The following is a 24415-nucleotide window of genomic DNA, read 5'->3' as shown; positions in this document are numbered from 1 at the left end:
CTGAGGACACTCGTGGAACTCCAGCACGAGTCACTGAGAGGAGAGAAGATGAATTTTCAAAGCAGCCACGAAGGCTCCTCCTAATGAGGCCCGTAGCACTACTGACACTGAATGTAAACGCCAGCTGAGGACGTCTCACTTGAAAAATCAAGATTCCCCAATCTGGTGTATCCGGGATCCACTGTTTAATCTATGGACGTTCATTCCTAGCAAAAGAGAGGTTTCATCAGTCATCAAAGAACTCACTACAAAAAATGAGATGACCTTATGGCTGTCTTCATCGATATCAAAGGACGAACAATAAATTACTATCTTATGGTTAACGAACTAACCAATTATTTTGATGTTGCTGTTATCTGCTGGTTCAATACAAACCTAGGGAGTTTTCAATTGTTTCATATACAATAAATCTAATGCTGCATTTACATGTCTAAATTCAAAATGCACCATGTGCCCTAGCTGCAGTATTGTGTTGAATTCCAGGCACCACACTTTAGGAAGGATGTCAAGGCCTTGGAGAGGGTGTGGAGGAGATTTACTAGAATAGTACCAGGGATGCAAGACTTCACTTGCATGAAGAGACTAGAGAAAGCTGGGGGTGTTGTCCTTAGAGCAGAGAAGTTTAAGGGAAAATCTAATAGGTGTTCAAAATCAGGAAGGGTTTTGAGAGAGTAAATAAGGAGAAACTGCTTCCAGTGGCAGAAGGGTCAGTAACCAGAGGGCACAGATTTACGGTGACTGGCAAAAAGAACTAGAGGCGAGATGAGGAGGAAATGTTTTACACAGCGAGATGTTATGATCTGGAATGCACTGCTTAAGGGTGGTGGAAACAGATTCAATAATAACTTTCAAAAGGGAATTGGATAAATACTTGAAAAGGAAAAATTTGCAGGGCTATGGGGAAAGGGCAGAAGAGTGGAACTAATTGGATAGCTTTTTCAAAGAGCTGGCATAGGCACGATGGGCCAAATGGCGGCCTCCTGTGCTGTATGATTCTACGTAATTGTTCCCAGCTCCACCATCCTGATTCTTACATGAAGTTGTCCCAGGGATGCTGCTCCAAAGGAGACCCACAACCTCCCATGGGCCGTTCTTCCTGCTGTCATTCCTGATGGAAGCTGGAGATTTAGGATTCCTATTGCTGAAAGGGAAGGAATCTATTTTTTAACTGGACACCTGCCGACAGCTCGCGAAACCCAAGATGTGTGTCTATGATTTGTGTTTACAAAGGTTGGGTCGTTAATGGCTGTCAATGGCAGGAATATGATACATCCTGCACTACAGGAAGGATGTGATCGCTTTGGAGAGGGTGCAGAGGAGATTCACCAGGATGTTACCAGGGCTGGAGCGCTTCAGCTATGAAGAGAGACTGGGAAGATTGGGTTTGTTTTCCTTGGAGCAGAGGAGGCTGAGGGGGGACATGATTGAGGTGTACAAAATTATGAGGGGCACAGATAGGATGGATACTAAGGAGCTTTTTCCCTTCGTTGAGGGTTCTATAACAAGGGGACATAGATTCAAGGTAAAAGGCGGGAGGTTTAGAGGGGATTTGAGAAAGAACTTTTTCACCCAGAGGGTGGTTGGAGTCTGGAACTCACTGCCTGAAAGGGTTGTGGAGGCAGGAACCCTCACAACATTCAAGAAGCATTTGGATGAGCACTTGAAATGCCATAGCATACAAGGCTACGGACCAAATGCTGGAATATGGGATTAGAGTAGACAGGGCTGATGGCCGGCGCGGACACGATGGGCCGAAGGGCCTCTATCCGTGCTGTATGACTCTATCTACCATCAATGCGCTCCTGTGACTGTAAAGCTGGTTTAAAAGTCTGCTCTAATGAATCAGACTGTGGCCAGTGTGAATAGTCAGGTGAATCTACACTTCTGTTTTTATTCTGCCTGATGTGCTAGCTTGCCTATCTTGACTAAAAAAACATGCGTGTAATTCTGGGGTTTATGAGAGAACTGGATGGTAATATGCCTGGCAAAGAAAAAAAATAAGCTGACTGCCTGATCTCTCAAACAATTCTTAAAAGGTGGTAGCTTTTACCTTGTTGGACGGACTTGTTGAAACGATCAAATAATGTTGCGAGCCTGGCACAGTTGTACATGACAAATGCTCCACTCCTTGTCCCTTTGGTAGAGATGTTGACTGCTTCTGTCAGGTCCAAATTCAGCTAAAGTTCATGGTGAGAGAGAGAGGAAAGTGAATTTCTGTTATTCATAACGTTTATTTTCCAATATGACTGGCCCTCCTTGGTCTCAATTTCTACATGATTTCAAATCAAATATTTGTCTCTATAGTATGTCTTTTTAAAACAATCAAATGGCTGACATTCTGCTCCAGTAGAAAAAGCCTGAGCTTCCCAGCAGTGACACAGGGAAATACTACAGTCTCCAGTCGTCATTTCCAAAAGACCATGAGATGGGTGTTCAGCCCATCCATCACAGGAAACAAATTACAGTCTGTCACAGCATTTGTATCTTAAATGATTCCAGGGTTTTTGCTTCCACTCCCAGCCCAGACATCCATTTTGCTTGATCACTGTGTAAAGAAATAATTCCTGATATCAGTCCTAAATTTCCACTGTCTGAACCAGTGAATCTGGATTTACCAGTGCCTTGCCATTTACTATCTTAAAGACCTCTGAAGCACACTTTTAGTCACCTCCTTTCAATGACAAACAGCCTGTGTTTCCAATCTTTCCCCATAAGTCAGTCCTCCAAATGCCTTGTGGCTCTTCTCTGCACTGTCTCTAGGGCGTGTGACTTGATCTCTGCAGTTTTAGCCCAGCATCCTCCGTTGGCTGGGAATGCCTGGGGCTCCCTCATGGGGAGGGGAAGGTCTCGATCTTTGCCTGCTCTTGTGCACCACCTGGTAGCTGGTTATAGACTGGCTTTGGGCTGTCTCCTCCTCCACCGTTTTTTGCCTATATCATTGGTACCTATATGCACCACGACAACTGGCTGTTCACCCTCCCCCTCCAGAACGTCCAGGAAAAAGAGTGGCAGAGCTATAGTTATAGGGGACTTGATTGTAAGGGGAATAGACAGGTGTTTCTGCGGATGCAACCGAGACTCCAGGATGGTATGTTGCCTCCCTGGTGCAAGGGTCAGGGATGTCTCGGAGCGGCTGCAGGACATTCTGGAGGGGGAGGGTGAACAGCCAGTTGTCGTGGTGCATATAGGTACCAACGATATAGGTAAAAAACGGGATGAGGTCCTACAAGCTGAATTTAGGGAGTTAGGAGTTAAACTAAAAAGTAGGACCTCAAAGGTAGTAATCTCAGGATTGCTACCAGTGCCACGGGCTAGTCAGGGTAGGAATGACAGGATAGCTAGGATGAATACGTGGCTTGAGAGATGGTGCAAGAGGGAGGGATTCAAATTCCTGGGACATTGGAACCGGTTCTGGGGGAGGTGGGACCAGTACAAATTGGACGGTCTGCATCTGGGCAGGACTGGAACCAATGTCCTAGGGGGAGTGTTTGCTAGTGCTGTTGGGGAGGATTTAAACTAATGTGGCAGGGGGATGGGAACCGATGCAGGAAGTCAGTGGGAAGTAAAGTGGTGACAGAAACAAAAGGCAGTAAGGGAGAGTGTACAAAACATGACCGGACAGATGGTCTGAGAAAGCAGGACAAAGACCAAGGGAAGTCTAGATTAAACTGCATTTATTTCAATGCAAGAAGTCTGATTGGCAAGGTAGATGAACTCAGGGCATGGATGGGTACATGGGACTGGGATGTTATAGCTATTACTGAAACATGGCTAAGGGAGGGGCAGGACTGGCAGCTCAATGTTCCAGGGTACAGATGCTATAGGAAAGATGGAGCAGGAGGTAAAAGAGGAGGGGGAGTTGCGTTCTTGATTAGGGAGAACATCACGGCAGTAGTGAGAGAGGATATATCCGAGGGTTCGCCCACGGAGTCTATATAGAATCATAGAATCATAGAAGTTACAACATGGAAACAGGCCCTTCGGCCCAACATGTCCATGTCGCCCAGTTTATACCACTAAGCTAGTCCCAGTTGCCTGCACTTGGCCCATATCCCTCGATACCCATCTTCCCCATGTAACTGTCCAAATGCTTTTTAAAAGACAAAATTGTACCCGCCTCTACTACTGCCTCTGGCAGCTCGTTCCAGACACTCACCACCCTTTGAGTGAAAAAATTGCCCCTCTGGATCCTTTTGTATCTCTCCCCTCTCACCTTAAATCTGTGCCCCCTCGTTATAGACTCCCCTACCTTTGGGAAAAGATTTTGACTATCTACCTTATCTATGCCCCTCATTATTTTATAGACTTCTATAAGATCACCCCTTAACCTCCTACTCTCCAGGGAATAAAGTCCCAGTCTGTCTAACCTCTACCTGTAAGTCAAACCATCAAGTCCCGGTAGCATCCTAGTAAATCTTTTCTGCACTCTTTCTAGTTTAATAATATCCTTTCTATAATAGGGTGACCAGAACTGTACACAGTACTCCAAGTGTGGCCTCACCAATGCCCTGTACAACTTCAACAAGACATCCCAACTCCTGCATTCAATGTTCTGACCAATGAAACCAAGCATGCTGAATGCCTTCTTCACCACCCTATCCACCTGTGACTCCACTTTCAAGGAGCTATGAATCTGTACTCCCAGATCTCTTTGTTCTATAACTCTCCCCAACGCCCTACCATTAACGGAGTAGGTCCTGGCCCGATTCGATCTACCAAAATGCATCACCTCACATTTATCTAAATTAAACTCCATCTGCCATTCATCGGCCCACTGGCCCAATTTATCAAGATCCCGTTGCAATCCTAGATAACCTTCTTCACTGTCCACAATGCCACCAATCTTGGTGTCATCTGCAAACTTACTAACCATGCCTCCTAAATTCTCATCCAAATCATTAATATAAATAACAAATAACAGCGGACCCAGCACCGATCCCTGAGGCACACCGCTGGACACAGGCATCCAGTTTGAAAAACAACCCTCGACAACCACCCTCTGTCTTCTGTCGTCAAGCCAATTTTGTATCCAATTGGCTACCTCACCTTGGATCCCATGAGATTTAACCTTATGTAACAACCTACCATGCGGTACCTTGTCAAATGCTTTGCTGAAGTCCATGTAGACCACGTCTACTGCACAGCCCTCATCTATCTTCTTGGTTACCCCTTCAAAAAACTCAATCAAATTCGTGAGACATGATTTTCCTCTCTCAAAACCATGCTGACTGTTCCTAATTAGTCCCTGCCTCTCCAAATGCCTGTAGATTCTGTCCCTCAGAATACCCTCTAACAACTTACCCACTACAGATGTCAGGCTCACTGGTCTATAGTTCCCAGGCTTTTCCCTGCCGCCCTTCTTAAACAAAGGCACAACATTTTCTACCCTATGGGTAGAACTGAAAAATAAGAAGGGAGAGATCACTTTGATAGGATTGTACCACAGACCCCCAAATAGTCAACGGGAAATTGAGGAGCAAATATGTAAGGAGATTACAGACAGCTGCAAGAAAAATAGGGTGGTAATAGTAGGGGACTTAACTTTCCCAACATTGACTGGGACAGCCATAGCATTAGGGGCTTGGATGGAGAGAAATTTGTTGTGTATTCAGGAGGAATTTCTCATTCAGTATGTGGATGGCCCGACTAGAGAGGGGGCAAAACTTGACCTCCTCTTGGGAAATAAGGAAGGGCAGGTGACAGAAGTGTTAGTGAGGGATCACTTTGGGACCAGTGATCATAATTCCATTAGTTTTAGGATAGCTATGGAGAATGATAGGTCTGGCCCAAAAGTTAAAATTCTAAATTGGGGAAAGGCCAATTTTGATGGTATTAGACAGGAACTTTCAGAAGTTGATTGGGAGAGTCTGTTGGCAGGCAAAGGGACGTCTGGTAAGTGGGAGGCTTTCAAAAGTGTGCTAACCAGGGTTCAGGGTAAGCACATTCCTTATAAAGTGAAGGGCAAGGCTGGTAGAAGTAGGGAACCTTGGATGACTCATGAGATTGAGGCCCTAGTCAAAAAGAAGAAGGAGGCATATGACATGCATAGGCAGCTGGGATCAAGTGGATCCCTTGAAGAGTATAGAGATTGCCGGAGTAGAGTTAAGAGAGAAATCAGGAGGGCAAAAAGGGGACATGAGATTGCTTTGGCAGATAAGGCAAAGGAGAATCCAAAGAGCTTCTACAAATACATAAAGGGCAAAAGAGTAACTAGGGAGAGAGTAGGGCCTCAAGGATCAACAAGGTCATCTATGTGCGGAACCACAAGAGATGGGTGAGATCCTGAATGAATATTTCACATCGGTATTTACGGTTGAGAAAGGCATGGATGTTAGGGAACTTGGGGAAATAAATAGTGATGTCTTGAGGAGTGTACATATTACAGAGAGGGAGGTGCTGGAAGTCTTAACGCGCATCAAGGTAGATAAATCTCCGGGACCTGATTAAATGTATCCCAGGACGTTATGGGAGGTCAGGGAGGAAATTGCGGGTCCCCTAGCAGAGATATTTGAATCATCGACAGCTACAGGTGAGGTGCCTGAAGATTGGAGGGTAGCAAATGTTGTGCCTTTGTTAAGAAGGGTGGCAGGGAAAAGCCTGGGAACTACAGACCGGTGAGCCTGACATCTGTAGTGGGTAAGTTGTTAGACGGTATTCTGAGAGACAGGATCTACAGGCATTTGGAGAGGCAGGGACTGATTAGGAACAGTCAGCATGGTTTTGTGAGAGGAAAATCATGTCTCACAAATTTGATTGAGTTTTTTGAAGGGGTAACCAAGAAGATAGATGAGGGCTGTGCAGTAGACGTGGTCTACATGGACTTTAGCAAAGCCTTTGACAAGGTACCGCATGGTAGGTTGTTACATAAGATTAGATCTCATGGGATCCAAGGTGAGGTAGCCAATTGGATACAAAATTGGATTGACGACAGAAGACAGAGGGTGGTTGTAGAGGGTTGTTTTTCAAACTGGAGGCCTGTGACCAGCAGTGTGCCTCGGATCGGTGCTGGGTCCGCTGTTATTTGTTATTTATATTAATGATTTGGATGAGAATTTAGGAGGCATGGTTAGTAAGTTTGCAGATGACACCAAGATTGGTGGCATTGTGGACAGTGAAGAAGGTTATCTAGGATTGCAACAGGATCTTGATAAATTGGGCCAGTGGGCCGATGAATGGCAGATGGAGTTTAATTTAGATAAATGTGAGGTGACGCATTTTGGTAGATCGAATCGGGCCAGGACCTACTCCGTTAATGGTAGGGCGTTGGGGAGAGTTATGGAACAAAGAGATCTAGGAGTACAGGTTCATAGCTCCTTGAAAGTGGAGTCACAGGTGGATAGGGTGGTTAAGAAGGCATTCAGCATGCTTGGTTTCATTGGTCAGAACATTGAATACAGGAGTTGGGATGTCTTGTTGAAGATGTACAAGACATTAGTAAGGCCACACTTGGAATACTGTGTACAGTTCTGGTCACCCTATTATAGAAAGGATATTATTAAACTAGAAAGAGTGCAGAAAAGATTTACTAGGATGCTACCGGGACTTGATGGTTTGACTTATAGGGAGAGGTTGGATAGACTGAGACTTTTTTCCCTGGAGAGTAGGAGGTTAAGGGGTGATCTTATAGAAGTCTATAAAATAATGAGGGGCATAGACAAGGTAGATAGTCAAAATCTTTTCCCAAAGGTAGGGGAGTCTATAACGAGGGGGCATAGATTTAAGGTGAGAGGGGAGAGATACAAAAGGGTCCAGAGGGGCAATTTTTTCACTCAAAGGGTGGTGAGTGTCTGGAACGAGCTGCCAGAGGCAGTAGGAGAGGTGGGTACAATTTTGTCTTTTAAAAAGCATTTGGACAGTTACATGGGTAAGATGGGTATAGAGGGATATGGGCCAAGTGCAGGCAACTGGGACTAGCTTAGTGGTATAAACTGGGCGACATGGACATGTTGGGCCGAAGGGCCTGTTTCCATGTTGTAAACTTCTATGATTCTACCTTTCTAACGGTCAAGAATGATGAGTGGTGCAGCAAGGCTTGTAAGAAACAAAACATATCTTCCCCTCGCCTGTTCCCAAACTACTTTGCTGCAGTCGGAACATGCTGGATTACTTACTGGACTGCGGTGTGCTGTCGCTAGCAGTTCAAACCTGATGGTAGCTGAGGTCATGCTGCTGATGATTTCAGCCCACGAATCCCCTAGGGAGAAATGCAGCAAACTTGTTATAACTCAAGAATCTTCAGAACAGGGAATTTTTTTTTTTCATTGAGTCCATCCCTTCCTCAGCGCTCCTGCCTACCCACCTTCTGACCATAGCCCTCAGTCTTTTTTTTTTCCTCTCCTACCATAGTGGACTGGCCACTTCAGTGGTTTTCTTTGGTAACTTTTTCACCCAAAGGTCAACTGCAGAACAAATTCCACCTAAATTCTTCATTATAGGCCTAATTTTTAAGATGTCCCTGAATTTTTAAACTTTTTTACCTTTGAACAATTTGTTTGCATCATCTTCTCAATCACCTTCATAATCTTCAATGTTGGTTAGAGATGAGTCATGCTACTCACTGCCTTAACCAGCTGAGCATTGAAGGAGACTTGTGTTTCTTTAAACTGCAGTGCACAACATAATATCCCCACTGACAAATGTACCTGTCCAGGAGCTTTGGTACCACTAACACACTCAGCAGCAGGTGATTGTTTTCATGACCCGCCCAAAAAGAGAACAATGTTGAGACATCTTATTGTCAAGGCCGCTGATGTAATGATCTAAAGGGAAGGAGCAGGGGCTAGGCTATGCACTTGTCTAGGACACTGGATAGTAGAACTGTACCTTGCACTAGGCTTCCATACTTCATCACAGATGCTTCCTGCATTTGAGACCTGCGAAACCTGGAATTAAAAAAAAAGAACTGAGTGAATGATTTAACAGGTCATTTGTTTCAAATCTCGAATTCTGTAATTTAGCCTTGCTCCTAGATTATCAATGGGTTTAATAATTAAAGTAATTAAATACTACCAAAAAAGGAAAATTTTAAGATTGGGGCTAGGTTAAAACTTCATTATTAGTGAAAATGAGTACTGCACCGCCGGAGAGAGTCAGATGTGGGCAGTACATCCTACTGTTGCTCCAAGATGCCAATGGCAGAGGGGACAAACTCCACTTCTACAACTTTCTCCAAAGGGCAGGTTCTGTCCAGTGTTGGAGGCAATAATTTATAAGCCAGGAACTTCCCTTCAGACGAAATGAGAGAGTCTTCTCCTGCATTACGTCCTAGCACCTTTTTTGAACTACAAGTAGGTTGCCTGCTCACCACCTCAGGCAGGCCATAGTGCCTTGTGTGGGAAGCCAGAAGGGGAATATTACTAGGTTTAACTTGCTGAATGGGACATTTGTGCCACTTTTTAATCTTGAAATGCAAATTCTCTTTCTCCAGGATTTTTGACTACTTACTGATATTTCGTGCCTGTTATAAATCTTGGTCAGTTCACTGTTAGTGATTTGTTATCACTCAAGTGTTTTCATTACCCCTAGGATTTCTTGTGCAAAATTGCTGTACTAGAGCAGCAAATCATGCTACATATTCTAAGTGCAGAAAGTCACAGGATTTGTTGAGGGATGTTGTGCCCTGCCAATTCACTCTCCCTACTATTTGTATTGTTTTATATGATATCTCTTCTAGGCACGTTTTAAGTAATATCTGCAGATGCTAACAACTTGCATTTATAAATGCTTTTCACTTTTAAAAAAAAAATCCACAATGCTTTACAGCCTTGGTCACGAAGCAAATGTGGGGAGAAAATAAGGAAAAGACTGACTGCATAGCTAAAGGTAAGTTTTGAAGAAGGAGACAGTTAGAACACAGGGATGTAGTGGCCTCCGACTCTGTTTTGCGGGGGTGGGGGCAGAAGAGAGATGCACGGAAGACCAGTGTTGAGTGGAGGGTGTATGTTCAGTCAGACATGGGGCTGCAGAAGTAATATGGAGGGATTTGAAGACTTGGGTTTTATGAGAGCTAAAATAGATCCTGATCAGTTCACTTTTTAAAAAAAAATTGAGGCCAAGGTACAAAATATACAAACAGTTTTGTTATCAGCAAAATTACAACACATGACTCCATTGGTACATTAAATACAGTTAAATGATATGCTGGGCTTTTTACCTCTGGGAACCAGGTTGATATCTAGCCCAGAGTGACAGATGAAAGTCTGTCTTTGCAACCATTTTGGATTTGAAATGCAGTTCTGAATGAGCATGAGTGCACAACACAAAACTTAGGTTGTGTGATGCCTGATGGGACACGCTCTTGTGTTGGAGCCCAGGTACATTTTAGGAGCAGAGCAGAGAAGCTAGACTCTACATCTAACAGTGCTGTATCTGACCTGGGAGTTTTTGATGCTTAAACCGCCCTTTATTTTTAGAGATAAATATGTTTAAACCCAATAATTTTTTTCTTTTTTTCTTTCTCTCTCTCTCTCTCGGATGAATTTAAAAATTGGGATTAAACTCCTTCTTAAACCTGGGGGCATAGGGCAGGTCTGGTGTGATCTACACTTCCCTGTTTAACACTGAGCACTTCGTTGCCCTTGTCACAAAGAAAGCACTGAAAGAAATTTACATAATGCTTTTCATGTCAAGTTCTCTCGAAGCCAATGAATTACTCTTGAAATGCAACAAGGTCCTACAAATAGCACTCTATGAACGACCGGTTAATTTTGTTGTTGGCTGGGACTCCCTGTTCTTCAAATAGTGCCTTAGGATCTTTTACATTCATCCCCCACACGCAGAAGTGGCCTCTATTTAATCTCAACCAAAAGATGGCAGCTCTGACAATGCAGCACTCCCTTTAGTACTGCACTGAATTGTCAGCTTAATTTTGTGCTCAAGTTCTGGGAGTGGGGGTTGAACCCATGACCTTCCAACTCACAATTAAGAATGCTACCAAATAGCCAAGCTGACACTGATATAGCCCAAATGAGCCAAGCTGACACAGATATAGCTGGACTTTCAATTGCCTGAGTCACAGATGACAAAGTTCTATACATCAGGAGATGTTAAGCACGTGGCTAACTAGGCACAACAATACCTATTAGGAGTACATGTACTTTGTATACATTGTTGTAAACACTGAACGTTTACTTATTTTACTCCTTTAACTGTGGTTTGGTGACTGAATGAAGCACCATGTTGACATTCCAGCAACTCTGACAAATTCATGATCTGAGATATAACATTGGGGGAAGGTGTGATGAGTGAGTACAGCATGTACTGCATTCCCCTGCCAGAGGGAGGGACATATTATGACAGGCCCAGAGGATGTGTCTTGTTTGGCAACATCCATTTTCTTGTAACAATACATTTACAGCAAGAAAACTTGCACTTATGTAGTGCCTTTTAACATAGAAAAATGTCCCAGGGCGCTTCAGAGGTGTAATCAGACAGAAGTGAATGCTGAGACAAAGGAGGGGATATTGGGAGAGGTGACCAAAAGCTTGGTCAAAGAGGTGGATTTTAAAGGAGGAGAAGCAGAGGGATTTAGGGAAGGGATTCCAGAGTATGGGGCCTAGACAGCTGAAGTCAGGCCACCATTAGTGAGGCGAAGAGGGTGGGGGGGTGCATAAGGCTAGAGTCAGAGCAACAGAGTTGGGGTGGGGGTTATAGGGCATGGAGGAGGTTAAGAGATTGGGAGGGGGTGAGGCTATCAAAGAATTTAAACATGAGGATGAGAATTTTTAAATAGGAGGCAGAGGGGACCAGGAGCCAAAGCAAGCAAGAACAGGGGTGATTAGTGAGCGGGACCTGGTGTGGGATAGGGCAGCAAAGTTTGAGCTGAGGAAAATCGAAAATGGTGTTCCTTATATAGACAACTGCTTCAATGGGTAGGAATGATTCACCTCTTTATGGTGATTGCTTAATAAGCTTTGGACTTGTTTCCTCAGCCACGTGATGTAAATCAATAGTAATTATTTCTAGGGCCAGCAATTGCACACAGTTGCATTCTGGAGTCCAAATCCAATTAAAATGTCTTTATTACCTAAATTTATAAGTTCCCCTTGTCTCTGAACTGCCACTGCAAGACATTTGGAAGTTTTGCTTTGTCCTTAAATTGTTTGTCAGGATTCTGGGTGGCTGGCCTTGTGCCTTTCTGAATTCTATTCTGATCAGTAGTTTTGCTAAAAATCTTTTACACCAACTTGGATTATCAAGGTGAAGAACCTGGGCTGGTACTCTGTGTTTTCCTTTTTTGCTGTTCCTCTGTATATGGGCTGGAGGTTAGTAGTGCACTCGGTGAGGGTTCAGTACTATCCAAGACTATCGCAAGATGCATGGTCAAAATTATGGAAGAGAGCTGCAAGTATTTTGGAACTTTTTATTGTTTTTAAACCGGGTGTTCTATAATATAACCTAATCTGCTATACTGTTTTTGTTTTATATAATTAACATAAGTAGTTTTTGGCTTGAGCTAATAGTCTGAGTGTGGTGCATTCCTTCAGTTGGAAAGATTGTGTAAAGTGGTACCACGTTCTATTTCTAAGGAAGAACTTGCATAGTAGCTTTTGCGTTCCTCAAGACCTCCCAAAGTGCTTTACAACCAATGAGGTACTTTTTGAAGTGTAGTCACTGTTGCAATGTAGGAAACGGGGGAGCCATTTTGCGCACAGCAAGCTCCTATGATCAGAAATGAGATGATGACCAGATAATCCTGTGTTGTGATGATGTTGAGGGTAAATATTACCTGGCACAATTTCTAGTGCATACTTCACTGTTAAAAGGGTTCACTTCACCCAGGGGCCTGCTATGAACCACGTTAACTTTTATTTCATTATATAGGCATGTGCTTGTCTATGGAAGCTGACAAATAAGAAGTATTGGGGGAAGACGGCCTGAATTCTGACATCCTTTATTTCATGTGCAAATCATCAGCTGTAATGGTGACTTACTGGAAGTATTGAACAGCATTAAGATGAGAGTTTTCACCAGCTATTCTCACTGGTCCACACACAAGGTGCCTCTATGGATGAAAGAAAAATGCACTGTAAATATTAGGATCCTAAGTTCTGGGACCCAGCACCCACAGGTTAATTACAGAATAAAACCTCTTCTACATTGCCCAACCTCTGAACAGAGCTGCATTGTGTGGCAATCCATGCGCCATGCCAATGATCCTTTTTTTATAACCTCGGTAAGGGGGTCACTTCAGTGCCAAATTATGGGCAATGGAACTGGGTGCTCTATGAACAGGATTGAGATCACTGACTTACTGAATTAGGACATCTACAATCACGTGCACACTAGTCTTTATTACCGAAAATGGGTGTTGATCACATTTTGAAACTGTTTGGATTTCATATCCTGGTAACTTTGAAACTGAAATAGGTATTGAGGAGCCTTTAATCAGGTGATTCGAAAGCTTGATCTGCACATCTGAAAACATCACTTCAAAATTAGGCTGTGCACTAGGATCAGAGGTTAAAAGAAATGGCTTGGATCAGACAACTGAAAGAACTTTATGCAAAAGGTGATAAGTGGAATAACCTGCCAGACAGGATGGTAGCGACTTAGACTTTAGCCAAGGAGAGTTCTAATACTAGCTCCTGAATGGACTCTACTCTGTTTGAATGGAAATCCTCTGCAGTTTGCTGCTGTACCTAGGAACCGGAGCAGGCCATTCAGCCCCTCGAGCCTGTCCCGCCATTCAATTAGTTCATGGCTTATACCTGTCGAACTGAACTAACCTGAGTCACTTGATCCATCCCGGCATTCAGTATTTGCCAGAGCAGGTCAATCTTCTGCTGCTGAAACTCCTCCTCACAGCCCACCACGTGGATCACCAGACACTGCTCCGAATCCGCCTGAGACTTGAAACACATTCTGGCTATTAATTTTAAAACATTTTTACATCCGGCTTTACTTTAATGCAAAATAAAGTTTTACTTTGACCAACCGATTCCCCTGTTCCAGTGTGCCAGGCACCACGTCTAACTGAAAGGTCTAGTGGATCCGTTTTTACCAGTGTCACTTTATACCTGGCTGTTGGCACACTCTTCCTGTGGAGACTCTCTGCTCCACAGCATGGCATATTTAGATCTGGAACTATTCTGCACTGCTGCTTTGCCCTGTTTATTGAGCGCCGCCAAGGCTGATAGGATGAACGTTCATGTACGTGTGTGCGAGCGCTGCTAAGCTCTTGGGTAAAGCGGAATGGGCCTTGCGAACCCAGTATCTAGGACTTCACAAAGAAAGACAGACTTGCATTTATATAGTGCCTTTCACAACCTCGACATCCCATAGCGCTTTACAGCTAATTAAGTACTTTTGAAGTGTAGACACTGTTGTAATGTAGGACAAAACTATCCATAATTCAGCACTGAATGGCAGCGTCACTCCGCTCAGACCCCCACAGGGACAACTGGTGCAGAAAAAGAAAATATCACAATGTCGCAGCAGAGTGTGCTGTTCTGATGCTGCTGGTGAATTAGCAGAGGGAGCTTAACCTTGTGTCTAACTGGCGCTATACCAAACTTGGAAATGCTTTGTGCTGATACTAGATGTCAAAAGGAGAAATGTGCCACTGGTATCCCTCAGCGTACACACAGACTTGTGGATTAGAACAGGAATCAATGAAGAACATTTAAGCCTTTGGAGTATGTGCTTCAAAGAGTAGGTTGTGCTTACACTGACCTGTAAGATTGTGCGTTGAAGCTCTGCTATCTGTCTCAGGGCTTCCTCCTGCACTGTACAAAGAAGAATCAATTATACTATGACATCTGAAAGTACCAACAAGTAAATATCTTTCCTAGCTCCAATACAGAAAGAATGTTGTGCCTTAGCTATTAGTTTACTACTTTTAAATGATCCATTCAGTATACACTGCCCCAGCCATAACTCCATTTAAAGACAAAGACTCCATGATCTATATTCCTATCCGGAATGTATAAATTGAATGGCTTTGTGTCACTGCTGGTTCACATTGCTCCTATGGAGGAATTATTGGGTAAGTTTGTATACTTCAATCCACCAGATTTTCAGTATTTGTAAAAACTAAAAGGCTTGTTGTCTGATCTACTCAGCTCCAACCTTCTTGCAGCCATCCTTGTGTTTTTATTTTGAATAGCATAGATGCATTTAAGGGGAAGCTAGATAAACACACGAGGGAGCAAAGAATAGAAAGTTGTACTGACAGGGTTAGCTAGAGAGGTGGGAGGAGGCTCGTGTGCAGCATAAACACCAGCATAGACCAACTGGGCCGAATGGCCTGTTTCTGTGCTGTAAATTCTAATTTTGATACTATGGTTATTGGTCCTCTGAACCACCCTCCTTTGTTCCTACTAAGCTTCAATTACACAATCCCATATACACTTCCTCACTGTACTGAAATCAAAACTTACAATATAATTTCCTACTCTCCCAGGATCTTAAAAACTGGAACTCTTTGCCTCGCCCTGTCTCCCTCTCCTCCCGACACTGGCAGGTTTTAGAATGCAAACTGGGCTTCGCCTAACCACTACTTCTTGATGTACCTCCATCGTCTATTCTCTCTTCAATCTTGGTGCTGTCCTGCACAAAGAAACTTGTCCTTTCATCTGGAATTTTCAACTTAACAGCTTACCAACTTAGTGAGTTTACAGATATCACCACAAAAGAAGTTTAATTTAACAGGAGCAGAAGTGTAGATACGATTTAAAATATCGATCACAGTTTGAGCTGAATGTGCAATAATTGGTTAACAGACAGGAAACAGAGGGTAGGAATAAATGGGTCTTTTTCGGTGTGGCAGGCGGTGATTAGTGGGGTACCGCAGGGATCAGTGCTTGGGGCCCCAGCTAGTCACAATATATATCAATGATTTGGATGAGGGAACCAAATGTAATATTTCCAAGTTTGCTGATGACACAAAACTAGGTGGGATCGTGAGTTGTGTGGAGGATGCAAAGAGGCTTCAAGGTGATTTAGACAAGTTGAGTGAGTGGGCAAATACATGGCAGATGCAGTATAATGTGGATAAATGCAAAGTTATCCACTTCGGAAGGAAAAACAGAAAGGCAGAGTATTAAATTGGGAAATGTTGATGTACAAAGGGACCTGGGTGTCCTTGTACACCAATCACTGAAAGCAAACATGCAGGTGCAGCAAGCAGTTGGGAAGGCAAATGGTATGTTGGCCTTCATTGCAAGAGGATTTGAGTATAACAGCAAGGTTGTCTTACTGCAGTTATACAGGGCCTTGGTGAGACCACACCTGGAGTATTGTGTGCAGTTTTGGTCTCCTTACCTAAGAGAGGATATACTTGCCATAGAGGGAGTGCAGCGAAGGTTCACTAGATTGATTCCTGGGATGGCAGGACTGTCGTATGAGGAGAGATTGGGTCGACTCGGCCTGTATTCACTCGAGTTTAGAAGAATGAGAGGGGATCTGATAGAAACATATAAAATTCTGACAGGGCTAGACAGACTGGATGCAGGGAGGATGTTCCCCTGGCTGGGGGGGCCAGAATGAGGGGTCACAGTCTCAGGATACGGGGTAGGACATTTAGGACTGAGATGAGGAGAAATTTTGTCACTGAGGGTGGTGAACCTGTGGAATTCTCTACCACAGGAGGCTGTGGAGGCCAAGTCACTGAATATATTTTAAGAAGGAGCTAGATAGATTTCTAGACACAAGGCATCAAAGGGGTATGGAGAGAGAGCGGGAATTTGGTATTGAGAGAGGATCAGCCATGATCATATTGAATGGCGGAGCAGGCTCGAAGGGCCAAATCTCCTATTTTCTATGCTTCTAATACTGCAAAGGACAGAAGAAAGAAAGAACTTGCATTTATATTGCGCTTTTCATGACCATGGGACATCCCCAAGCACTTCAGTCAATGAAGTATAATCACTGCTGCAGAGAAACGTGGCAGCCAACTTGTGCACAGCAAGGTCCACAAAAAGCAATGAGGTAAATGACCAGATAATCTGTTTGAGATGTTGGCTGAGGGATAAATATTTGCCAGGACACCAGGGAGACCTGCCAAGCCCAAAAATAAAATTTAAGAACTGAAAAAAATAAACAAACACATTTTGAAAAATAAAGCCCACCTGGAAGAACAGAATTGAGATGTAATTTGCGAGAGTAAAGCGCCCCAAGATGGGGAGGACTGAAAGGTAAGTTTGAATAGTTTAGTTTACTTAGCGTTAGAAGCAGGCATGACCGAACTGTGACAATTATTATTCAGGAAGTGTGCCAGAAAATGCACATTTCTCATACACTGGACAGGTAAGAGAAACACTTCTGACTCGATACTTTTTGAGCGCATCCAAAACTCTGCCCGTCCCCTAACTCGCACCAAGTCCCATTCACCCATCGCCCCTTTGCTCGCTGACCTACGTTGCCTCCTGGTCTGGCAACATCTCAATTTTAAAAATTCTCATCCTTGTTTTCAAATCCTTCCATGGCCTCGCCCCTCCCTATCTCTGTAACCTCCTCCAGCCCTACAACCCTCAGATCTCTGTGCTCCTCCAATTCTTGCCTCTTGCGCATCCCCGATTTTAATCGCTCCACCATTGGCGGCCATACCTACAGCAGCCTAGACCCTAAGCTCTGGAATTCCCTCCCTAACCCTCTCCGCCTCACTACATGTGTCTCATCCTGTAAGATGCTCCTTAAAATCTATCTCTCTTGACCAAGCTTTTGGTCACATGTCCTAATTTCTCCTTATTTGGCTCAAATTTTGTTTGAAAATTGCTCTTGGGATGTTTTACTACGTTAAAAGCGCTATATCAATGCAAGTTGTTGTTGTTGAGTAGTGCCATGGGTGATTCACTAGTATTATAGATACACTTTCAATCCTTTAGCACATTTATTCTACCGCATCTGATTCGGGTCAATTCCCCTCACACGCAGTTGAGTCCCAGCCCTGACTTCCACTTTCTTTTAAGAGCCGCATTAAACCAAACTTAAAAATAATGTTTTGAAGTTTCCTATATTTGCACAACGATCCTTCACAATTAGGATAATCTACACTTTCTACTTCCTGCCCTTAGACACAAAACAATCTGAATGCTGTGTTTGTTTCCTCTTTCCAAGAACATACCCTTATCTTCCAGTTTCCATTAATCATTGGCAGCAGGAAAGAAAAGCATTCCAGTGTAGTTAGTTTCGTTCTGATTCTATCCTTATGTTTCCCATATTGCTATTGGTACTTTAAATAAAAAAGAGTGGAACTTTCCAATGTCTTTTTTTAAAAAAAAAAGTTGAGACCTACCCAAAGCCACGTCCAAGTTGGTATCGTAACCGCCTAGTTCCTTCTCCTTCACAAACTGTCTTAAATGCACCTTGAATAACACATCTTTTGGCAGTGCATTATGGCCCGGATCTGTAGGGGCCTCTGATTTCCTGAGCTGCGTATAAATTGATTCCGACAGAATCTTTTTGAAGTAGGAAACTCTTCCATCACTGGAGGTTGTTTGTAGGGTGGACGCCCAATTGACTCTCAGTAACTTCAGAAAGTTCCAGATGGCAGTGTTTTGGGGAAGATTTGGCGTTGCACGCACTACACAACTAAAGGGAGAAAGACAGGTCAAAAAGTGAGAATTACAACAAAAAAAACATGAAAGCTGTACCTACACAAAATGGTAATGCTGGAAACACTCAGCAAGTCAGGCAGCATCTGTGGAGAGAGTGTTAACGTTTCAGGTTGATGACAGATGCTGAGTGTTTCCAGCATGATCTGCGTTTTATTTCAGATTTCCAGCATCTGCAGTACTTTGTTCTTGCCTACGCAATGTTTTTGGCCATTGACTTTCTGAACACTTTTTCTCCCAGAAACACGGCATCCCCAGGTCACTGACTCCAATCAGTGGACGTACCTTTTATAAATTCTTGTATCTAATTTTCATATTGAACTTTTAACGTATTAAACTTCCCAAGGCAATCAAAGGAGAAACGAACACCGAGCAGTAACAAAAAAAGTCAAAGATGACCCAAGAATGACCTTTTTGAGGAGGCTTTCAAAGATGGCGGGGTTATGGGAAAGAGTTCCAGACAGTAGGGCTGAGACAGCTGAAAGTTCTACCATGAATGATTAGTGCAGAGGGATAGGGATGCACAAGAGACAAGATTCAGAGGAAGCATAGGGTACGAGCTGACGTAGGGCTGGAGGGGATTGCAAAGGTTGGTTGGACCAAGGCACTTCGTAAATGAGAAAGTATTTTGAATTGATTGTGTGCTTGACAAGCACACAGGTGATGGAGGAGCAGGACGTGGTGCGGGACAGGATGCAGGCAGCAGAGTTTTAAGATACATCGGAATTTGTGTAGAATGGAGTTTGGGAGGCTGGCAAGACGAACACAGGAGAAGTGGGGGCTGGAAGTAATGAAAACATGGTGTCTTGGTGGGGGCAGGCAATGTGGAGGTAGAAATCACCAGTCTTGTTGATCGATAGATATGTAGTTTGAAGCTCCTCTGGGGCCTGAAAAGGACAGCCGACGTTGCACACTGGTTAATCCAGAGCGAGCAACCAGGGAGGGGAATGGAACCAGAGGCAAAGGGTAGCTTTAGGAGCAAATGAGTCTTGAAGTATTTGATTTCCTCCCCTCCTATCCTGAACACACCAACTCTTTGAGGTGCAGTTCTATGGGCACTGGCAGTCCTGCAGCTTTGTGCAAGTAGCAGCCTATAAGTGAATGCAACACATGCGAGGGTGTTTAATTCCTCTGGCAGTGTGGGTATTTCAATCCACCCATTAACCTGTTTAAATGGATTAAAATCACCCAGAATAATTGTGCATTCAGTAACACTTTTTAGCACAATGAGGAAATTAAACTGCCTTGAATTATTTAAAACATTCTTTTTAAAAAAAAATATTAAGTGTCAGCTTGGGAGCTCCTGGCTTACTGGGTACAAGCTATGCCTGCTAAACCCCACAGACCATAAGCACTCGGGAGGAGAGGAAGTTGTGAGTGGGAAGGTTAGTTGAGTAAATAGGTGTGTAAATGGCAAATGAATGTGAGGTGGTGCATTTTGGTAGGAGAAATAAGGAGGCCACACACTCTTTTTGGAAAGAGAACTAGAAGTACAGATTCACAAATCATTAGAAGAAGCAACACAGGTTAGCCAGGCCATTAAAAAATGCAAACCAAGCACTGGGGTTCATTTATAGAGGAATAGAATTGAAGAGCAGAAGTTATGTTAAACTTGTAAGGAACCTTGGTTCGACCACACTTGGGAGTACTGTGCACAGTTCTGGTCTCCATATTACAAGGCTGATACCAGAACTGAGGGGTTATAACTATCAGGAAAAACCGAACAGGTCAGGGCTTTTTTCTCTAGAAAAAAAGAGAAGGCTGAGGGGTGACCTAATGAAGGGGTTTGATAGGGTAGACATAGAGAAAATGTTTTCCCTTGTGGGGGAGACCAAAACTAGGGCCATAAATAAGACAGTCACGAATAAATCCAATAAGGAATTCAAGAGAAACTTCTTTACCCAGAGAGTGACTGATTAGATACACAACTTGCTACCACAAGTAGTTGAGGCAAATAGCGCAGATGCATTTAAGGGGAAGCTAGATAAGCACACATGGGAGAAAGGAATAGAAGGATATGCTGATAGGGTGGGAGGAGGCTCGTGTGGAACATAAACACCAGCATAGAACAGTTGGGCCGAATGGCCTGTTTCTGTGTTGTAAATTCTATATAAACTCACCCTTGTTGCCTTAACGCTTCAGCCAGGTGGTCTGCCAGTAGGATCGCTCGTAAGTGACTAACTGTAAGCAATTCCAGTCCTCTACTCCCCTGCAAAGGCATACAGTTCAGAATCACACACTTCTTCTTTGCCGACGTCTTCAAAGGTCTCGTGTAGAGAGGGAGATTGCTCAGGACCTGCTTAAAAAGGGCGGGATGGTCCAACCGAATCACCAGCCCAGCAGCTGTCTGCTTGCAGCTCTGTATGTAGAGGTACTCTGACAGCAATCTTTCTATGAGATCTTCAGGAACCTAAAACCATTTTAAGGAATTGGTTTTACAATTTTTTGCATCTTAGTGGGCTAACAATTTTTTAAAAATGCATAGCAGGTCGGTCAGTATCTACACCAGAAAAGATAGGCTAACATTCTGAGTGAGGACTATTTTGATAAGATTACACCCAAACTGATTACCCGTCGTTGCTTTTATCTCCAAGGAACACCCGCAATTGAGCTATTTCCTATTTACTTTTGCCACCCTGCCCACTTGTGTCTGAAGGCAGGCAACCTTACCTCAAGTCTGTCACTGATTCTCTGCAACAGGCCACCATGAAACATGAGGCTGAGATCAACTTGTAGCTTTTCTTATTTAATGGGGGGGGGGAGGAGGAGGAGGAGGAAGAGGAAGAGAGAGAGGAGAGAGAAAGGGGGAACAAAAAACAAATATTTGAACCTTAGTCCCCATTACATATTGCTTCGACCACCTTAGAAATAAGCTTCGGGGCTTCACCACATGGTTGATTTGGTAAGTGCACTTCTCCATACGGATCAGATGGGTTTGATGCCGAGTTAACCTGTATCCGAGGGGAAGGCAAGTTGGGGTGCAGCAACTAGCCACTGTATCCCAGGAAAAGGCGGGGGGGTTGGAAAATCAGTCAGGGTTCTGACTCCTGAATGCTGCTCAGTGATTCTTGTTGGACAGGAGTGACCTTGTCTGTGATGCACCCCACTGGCTGAATTGCCTACTGACACTTGCTCATTCTATAGTTTCACTTAAAATGACTGGAGAAATTTGGAGGGGCCGGGAGTGCTCTAAATTGTTTTTTAAATAAGAATTATGACCTACAATCGAGAAGATGTATATTGCTATAATTGGGTCTGATCAAAAGTAGTTACATGCTTAAGAAAATGAGCAATTGAAAACTCATGTAGCACAAAGTGCCTTAAATTTAGAGTTCACAGTTTAGCATTTATTAAATGCCTGTAAGTAAATCCACTTGTATCTGATTAAAAACTGAGACTAATTTGTAGTTCCAGGTGTGATTTGGTGATATAATGGCATCACTGGCCCTCTGCCACCATTACTTGAGAGTTCCCCTTTAAATACTTTATTAAAAGCATTTAGAAAACTTGTTCTGCAAAAAATTCTTTCTACCATATATCATGTAAACTGATTGTCAAACTTATATGATTTATTGGAGCTAGCATAATGTGTATGATTTATGGGAGGCTGGAGACAATCCTAGGTGTTTTCTGCACCTGGCAAGGGATAGGACAGAACCTCTTCATTAAGGATGGTTCACCCCTTCAATCGAGCCTTTGCTGCCTTACTTCTAGTTCCAGTGTTTCCAACACCCCCCCCCCCCACCACCACCCTGCTTCTGACTGCCCTGAAGGTACTGACATGGGCTGTGGTACTGTGCTACATACCATACAAAGCCTAAGTACCCATCCTTCATGTGTGAACCTAAATGGTGATTGGTTGTCAGCTTCCTGTAGCCCACTGACTGAAGTTCTTGTCTGATATCTGCATAAGCCCATTTATCTGCAGGGGACACCGGATAGTGAGCAGCAGTAGGAACCCTGCTTGACTTTTTCCCCCTCCTTAGCCTGTGGATGGAGCACAACTCTAACTGCTGCCCTGACTGAGACCAATTATGTGCTGCAAGCTGGGACATCTGGTCTATATGGATTCATGTGACAATGGGCAGTGTATTTACCTATTAAACCATTGGGAGCAGCTTCACAGAAGAATTTCTAAACCAATACTTGCCAAATGTATGACTTAAATTCCACCCATGCATAATCTGTGTAAAAGAGTGAGGCTGCTTCTCCTTCCCCTCCCTCACCCCAAAATAACTTGTCCCACTACTTTTCACCAAAGGAGTGGATCAGACTGGTTGACTCTGTGGTTGCTACGAATTTTGCTGCTGTCAAATACCGTGAGGGATTGATTCCAAAAATGCCATGGCAACAGCATGTACAAGTTTTGAGTAGGAGATGCTCAGCACAATCAATGGGTTGGAGGTGCCCCCCCAACTGCAGGAGTATTGGGCCATTTATGAGTAGTGTTGTCTCATTTTGTACCTTGAACAGCAAGACCCATCAGGTTATCTACCATTCGGCTCAAAAGATCATAGAAGTATAAGCGCAGAAGGCTGTTTGTGCCGACTCTTCCCTAGAACAATCCAAAACTAATCCCACTGCCATGCGCTCTTTGCATATCCCTCTACCTCCTGTGTTTCAACTATCCATACAATTTTCCATTTTAAAATGCGATCCACACTACCTCAACCGCCCCATTTGGCGAAGCGTTCCAGGCTCCAACGACGTGCTGTGTCAAGAAATTTATCCTAACCCTTCTCACGCTCTCTCTTGACGGCTATTTTTAACTTGACGGCTCCTCGTCAACACCCCCCACCCACACAGAGGAAATAAATATAGTCGGTAGATGGGAAAGTAGGGTTGAGGTCACAATCCGATCAGCCATGATCTTATCAAATGGCAGAACAGGCTTGAGGGGCTGAATGGCCTACTCCTGATCTTTGATTCCTATGTTGGTAAGTCTTAGAAACATAGGAAACCGGAGGCCATTCAGCCCCTCGAGTCTGTCCCGCCAATTCAATTAGATCATGGCTGATCTGCAGGAATTGACTATCCGAATTTTTAAAAAAACTCTCCATCAACTCTCCTCTTAGCCTTCTCTGCTCCCAGTGGAAATAATCCCAGGATCTTTTGCTCCTAACCCACGAGGGGGAACCATAAAGAGGGACATCAGTCAATGGGCTATAAATGTGCCCCGCCCCGCCGTTCAATGCCTTTTTGCCCCTCACCTCCCATATCCTGCGGCCCTACTCCAATCGCCCACCTGCCCCCGCTGGTAAAGTTTGCTCAGGGCCCCTCTGGGCGCTATCCAATCCCGGGCCCTCAGGTTGCGCTCACTGCTCTCTTTGAACCAGATCCGGCCCGGGGTGCAGCAGCGGCCGCTCAGCGCCGCCTCCAGTGCGGCCGCGCAGCCGGCGAGCGAGAACTGTGGTGGTGGTGGTGGTGAGGAGGCGGCGGCGGCCTGGTCGTCCGTCCCTCCGGCCCGCTCCATCTCAGCGGGCGCTGACCCCCGAGACTCATCGTTTCCGGGTCATTCGCCAACTTCCGGTTCTGTTGAAGATGGTTGCCTTGGAAACCTGAACGCTCCCCTGAATTAAAGCAATGGTTTTAAAACCAGGGCTCCCTCTGCTCTGTGAGTATCTCTTAAGGAAGTATTTAAATGTCTCCTGAATAATGCAAAGTGAACCCCTTTTTTGATTCCTTGGCCCAAACACCATATGCCAGGAGAGCTCACACCTGAAACCCATCCCTATGCTTAGATCCACACAGGTAGATTTTTCATTTGCTGAAATGGCAGTCACGCTGTCTCTCTCCCCATCGAGGTACTTGTCTGAACCCAGGGAGCTCAGGTGCAGGTTGGCTAGATTCGAGGCTTAGAG

The 24415-nt window shown here is 44.1% G+C and overlaps 1 protein-coding gene across 4 annotated transcripts in view; it reads right to left on the bottom strand.

Moving 5' to 3' along the window:
• The window catches only part of dalrd3 (DALR anticodon binding domain containing 3), a 30833-nt gene extending 6781 nt beyond the window's left edge, over positions 1–24052 (bottom strand). For 2 of the 4 annotated variants that reach the window (XM_067998416.1, XM_067998414.1), the window contains exons 1-9: positions 23800–24052; positions 20675–20964; positions 18236–18531; positions 14674–14726; positions 13728–13850; positions 12933–13003; positions 8824–8882; positions 8112–8194; positions 2051–2177 (exon numbers count right to left, since the gene is read on the bottom strand). In XM_067998416.1, the coding sequence (XP_067854517.1) occupies positions 2051–2177; positions 8112–8194; positions 8824–8882; positions 12933–13003; positions 13728–13850; positions 14674–14726; positions 18236–18531; positions 20675–20964; positions 23800–24027 (1330 nt within the window). In that variant the 5' untranslated portion in view covers positions 24028–24052. The remainder of the gene's footprint in view (positions 1–2050; positions 2178–8111; positions 8195–8823; positions 8883–12932; positions 13004–13727; positions 13851–14673; positions 14727–18235; positions 18532–20674; positions 20965–23799) is intronic. The other 2 variants (XM_067998415.1, XM_067998417.1) reach the window with 2 other exon arrangements.
• Positions 24053–24415: the final 363 nt, after the last annotated feature.

This window comes from Heptranchias perlo, chromosome 17 (assembly GCF_035084215.1).
Source record: "Heptranchias perlo isolate sHepPer1 chromosome 17, sHepPer1.hap1, whole genome shotgun sequence".
In the NCBI taxonomy this organism is placed as follows: Eukaryota; Metazoa; Chordata; class Chondrichthyes; order Hexanchiformes; family Hexanchidae; genus Heptranchias; species Heptranchias perlo.
This window is presented reverse-complemented; position numbering and strand designations above follow the sequence as displayed.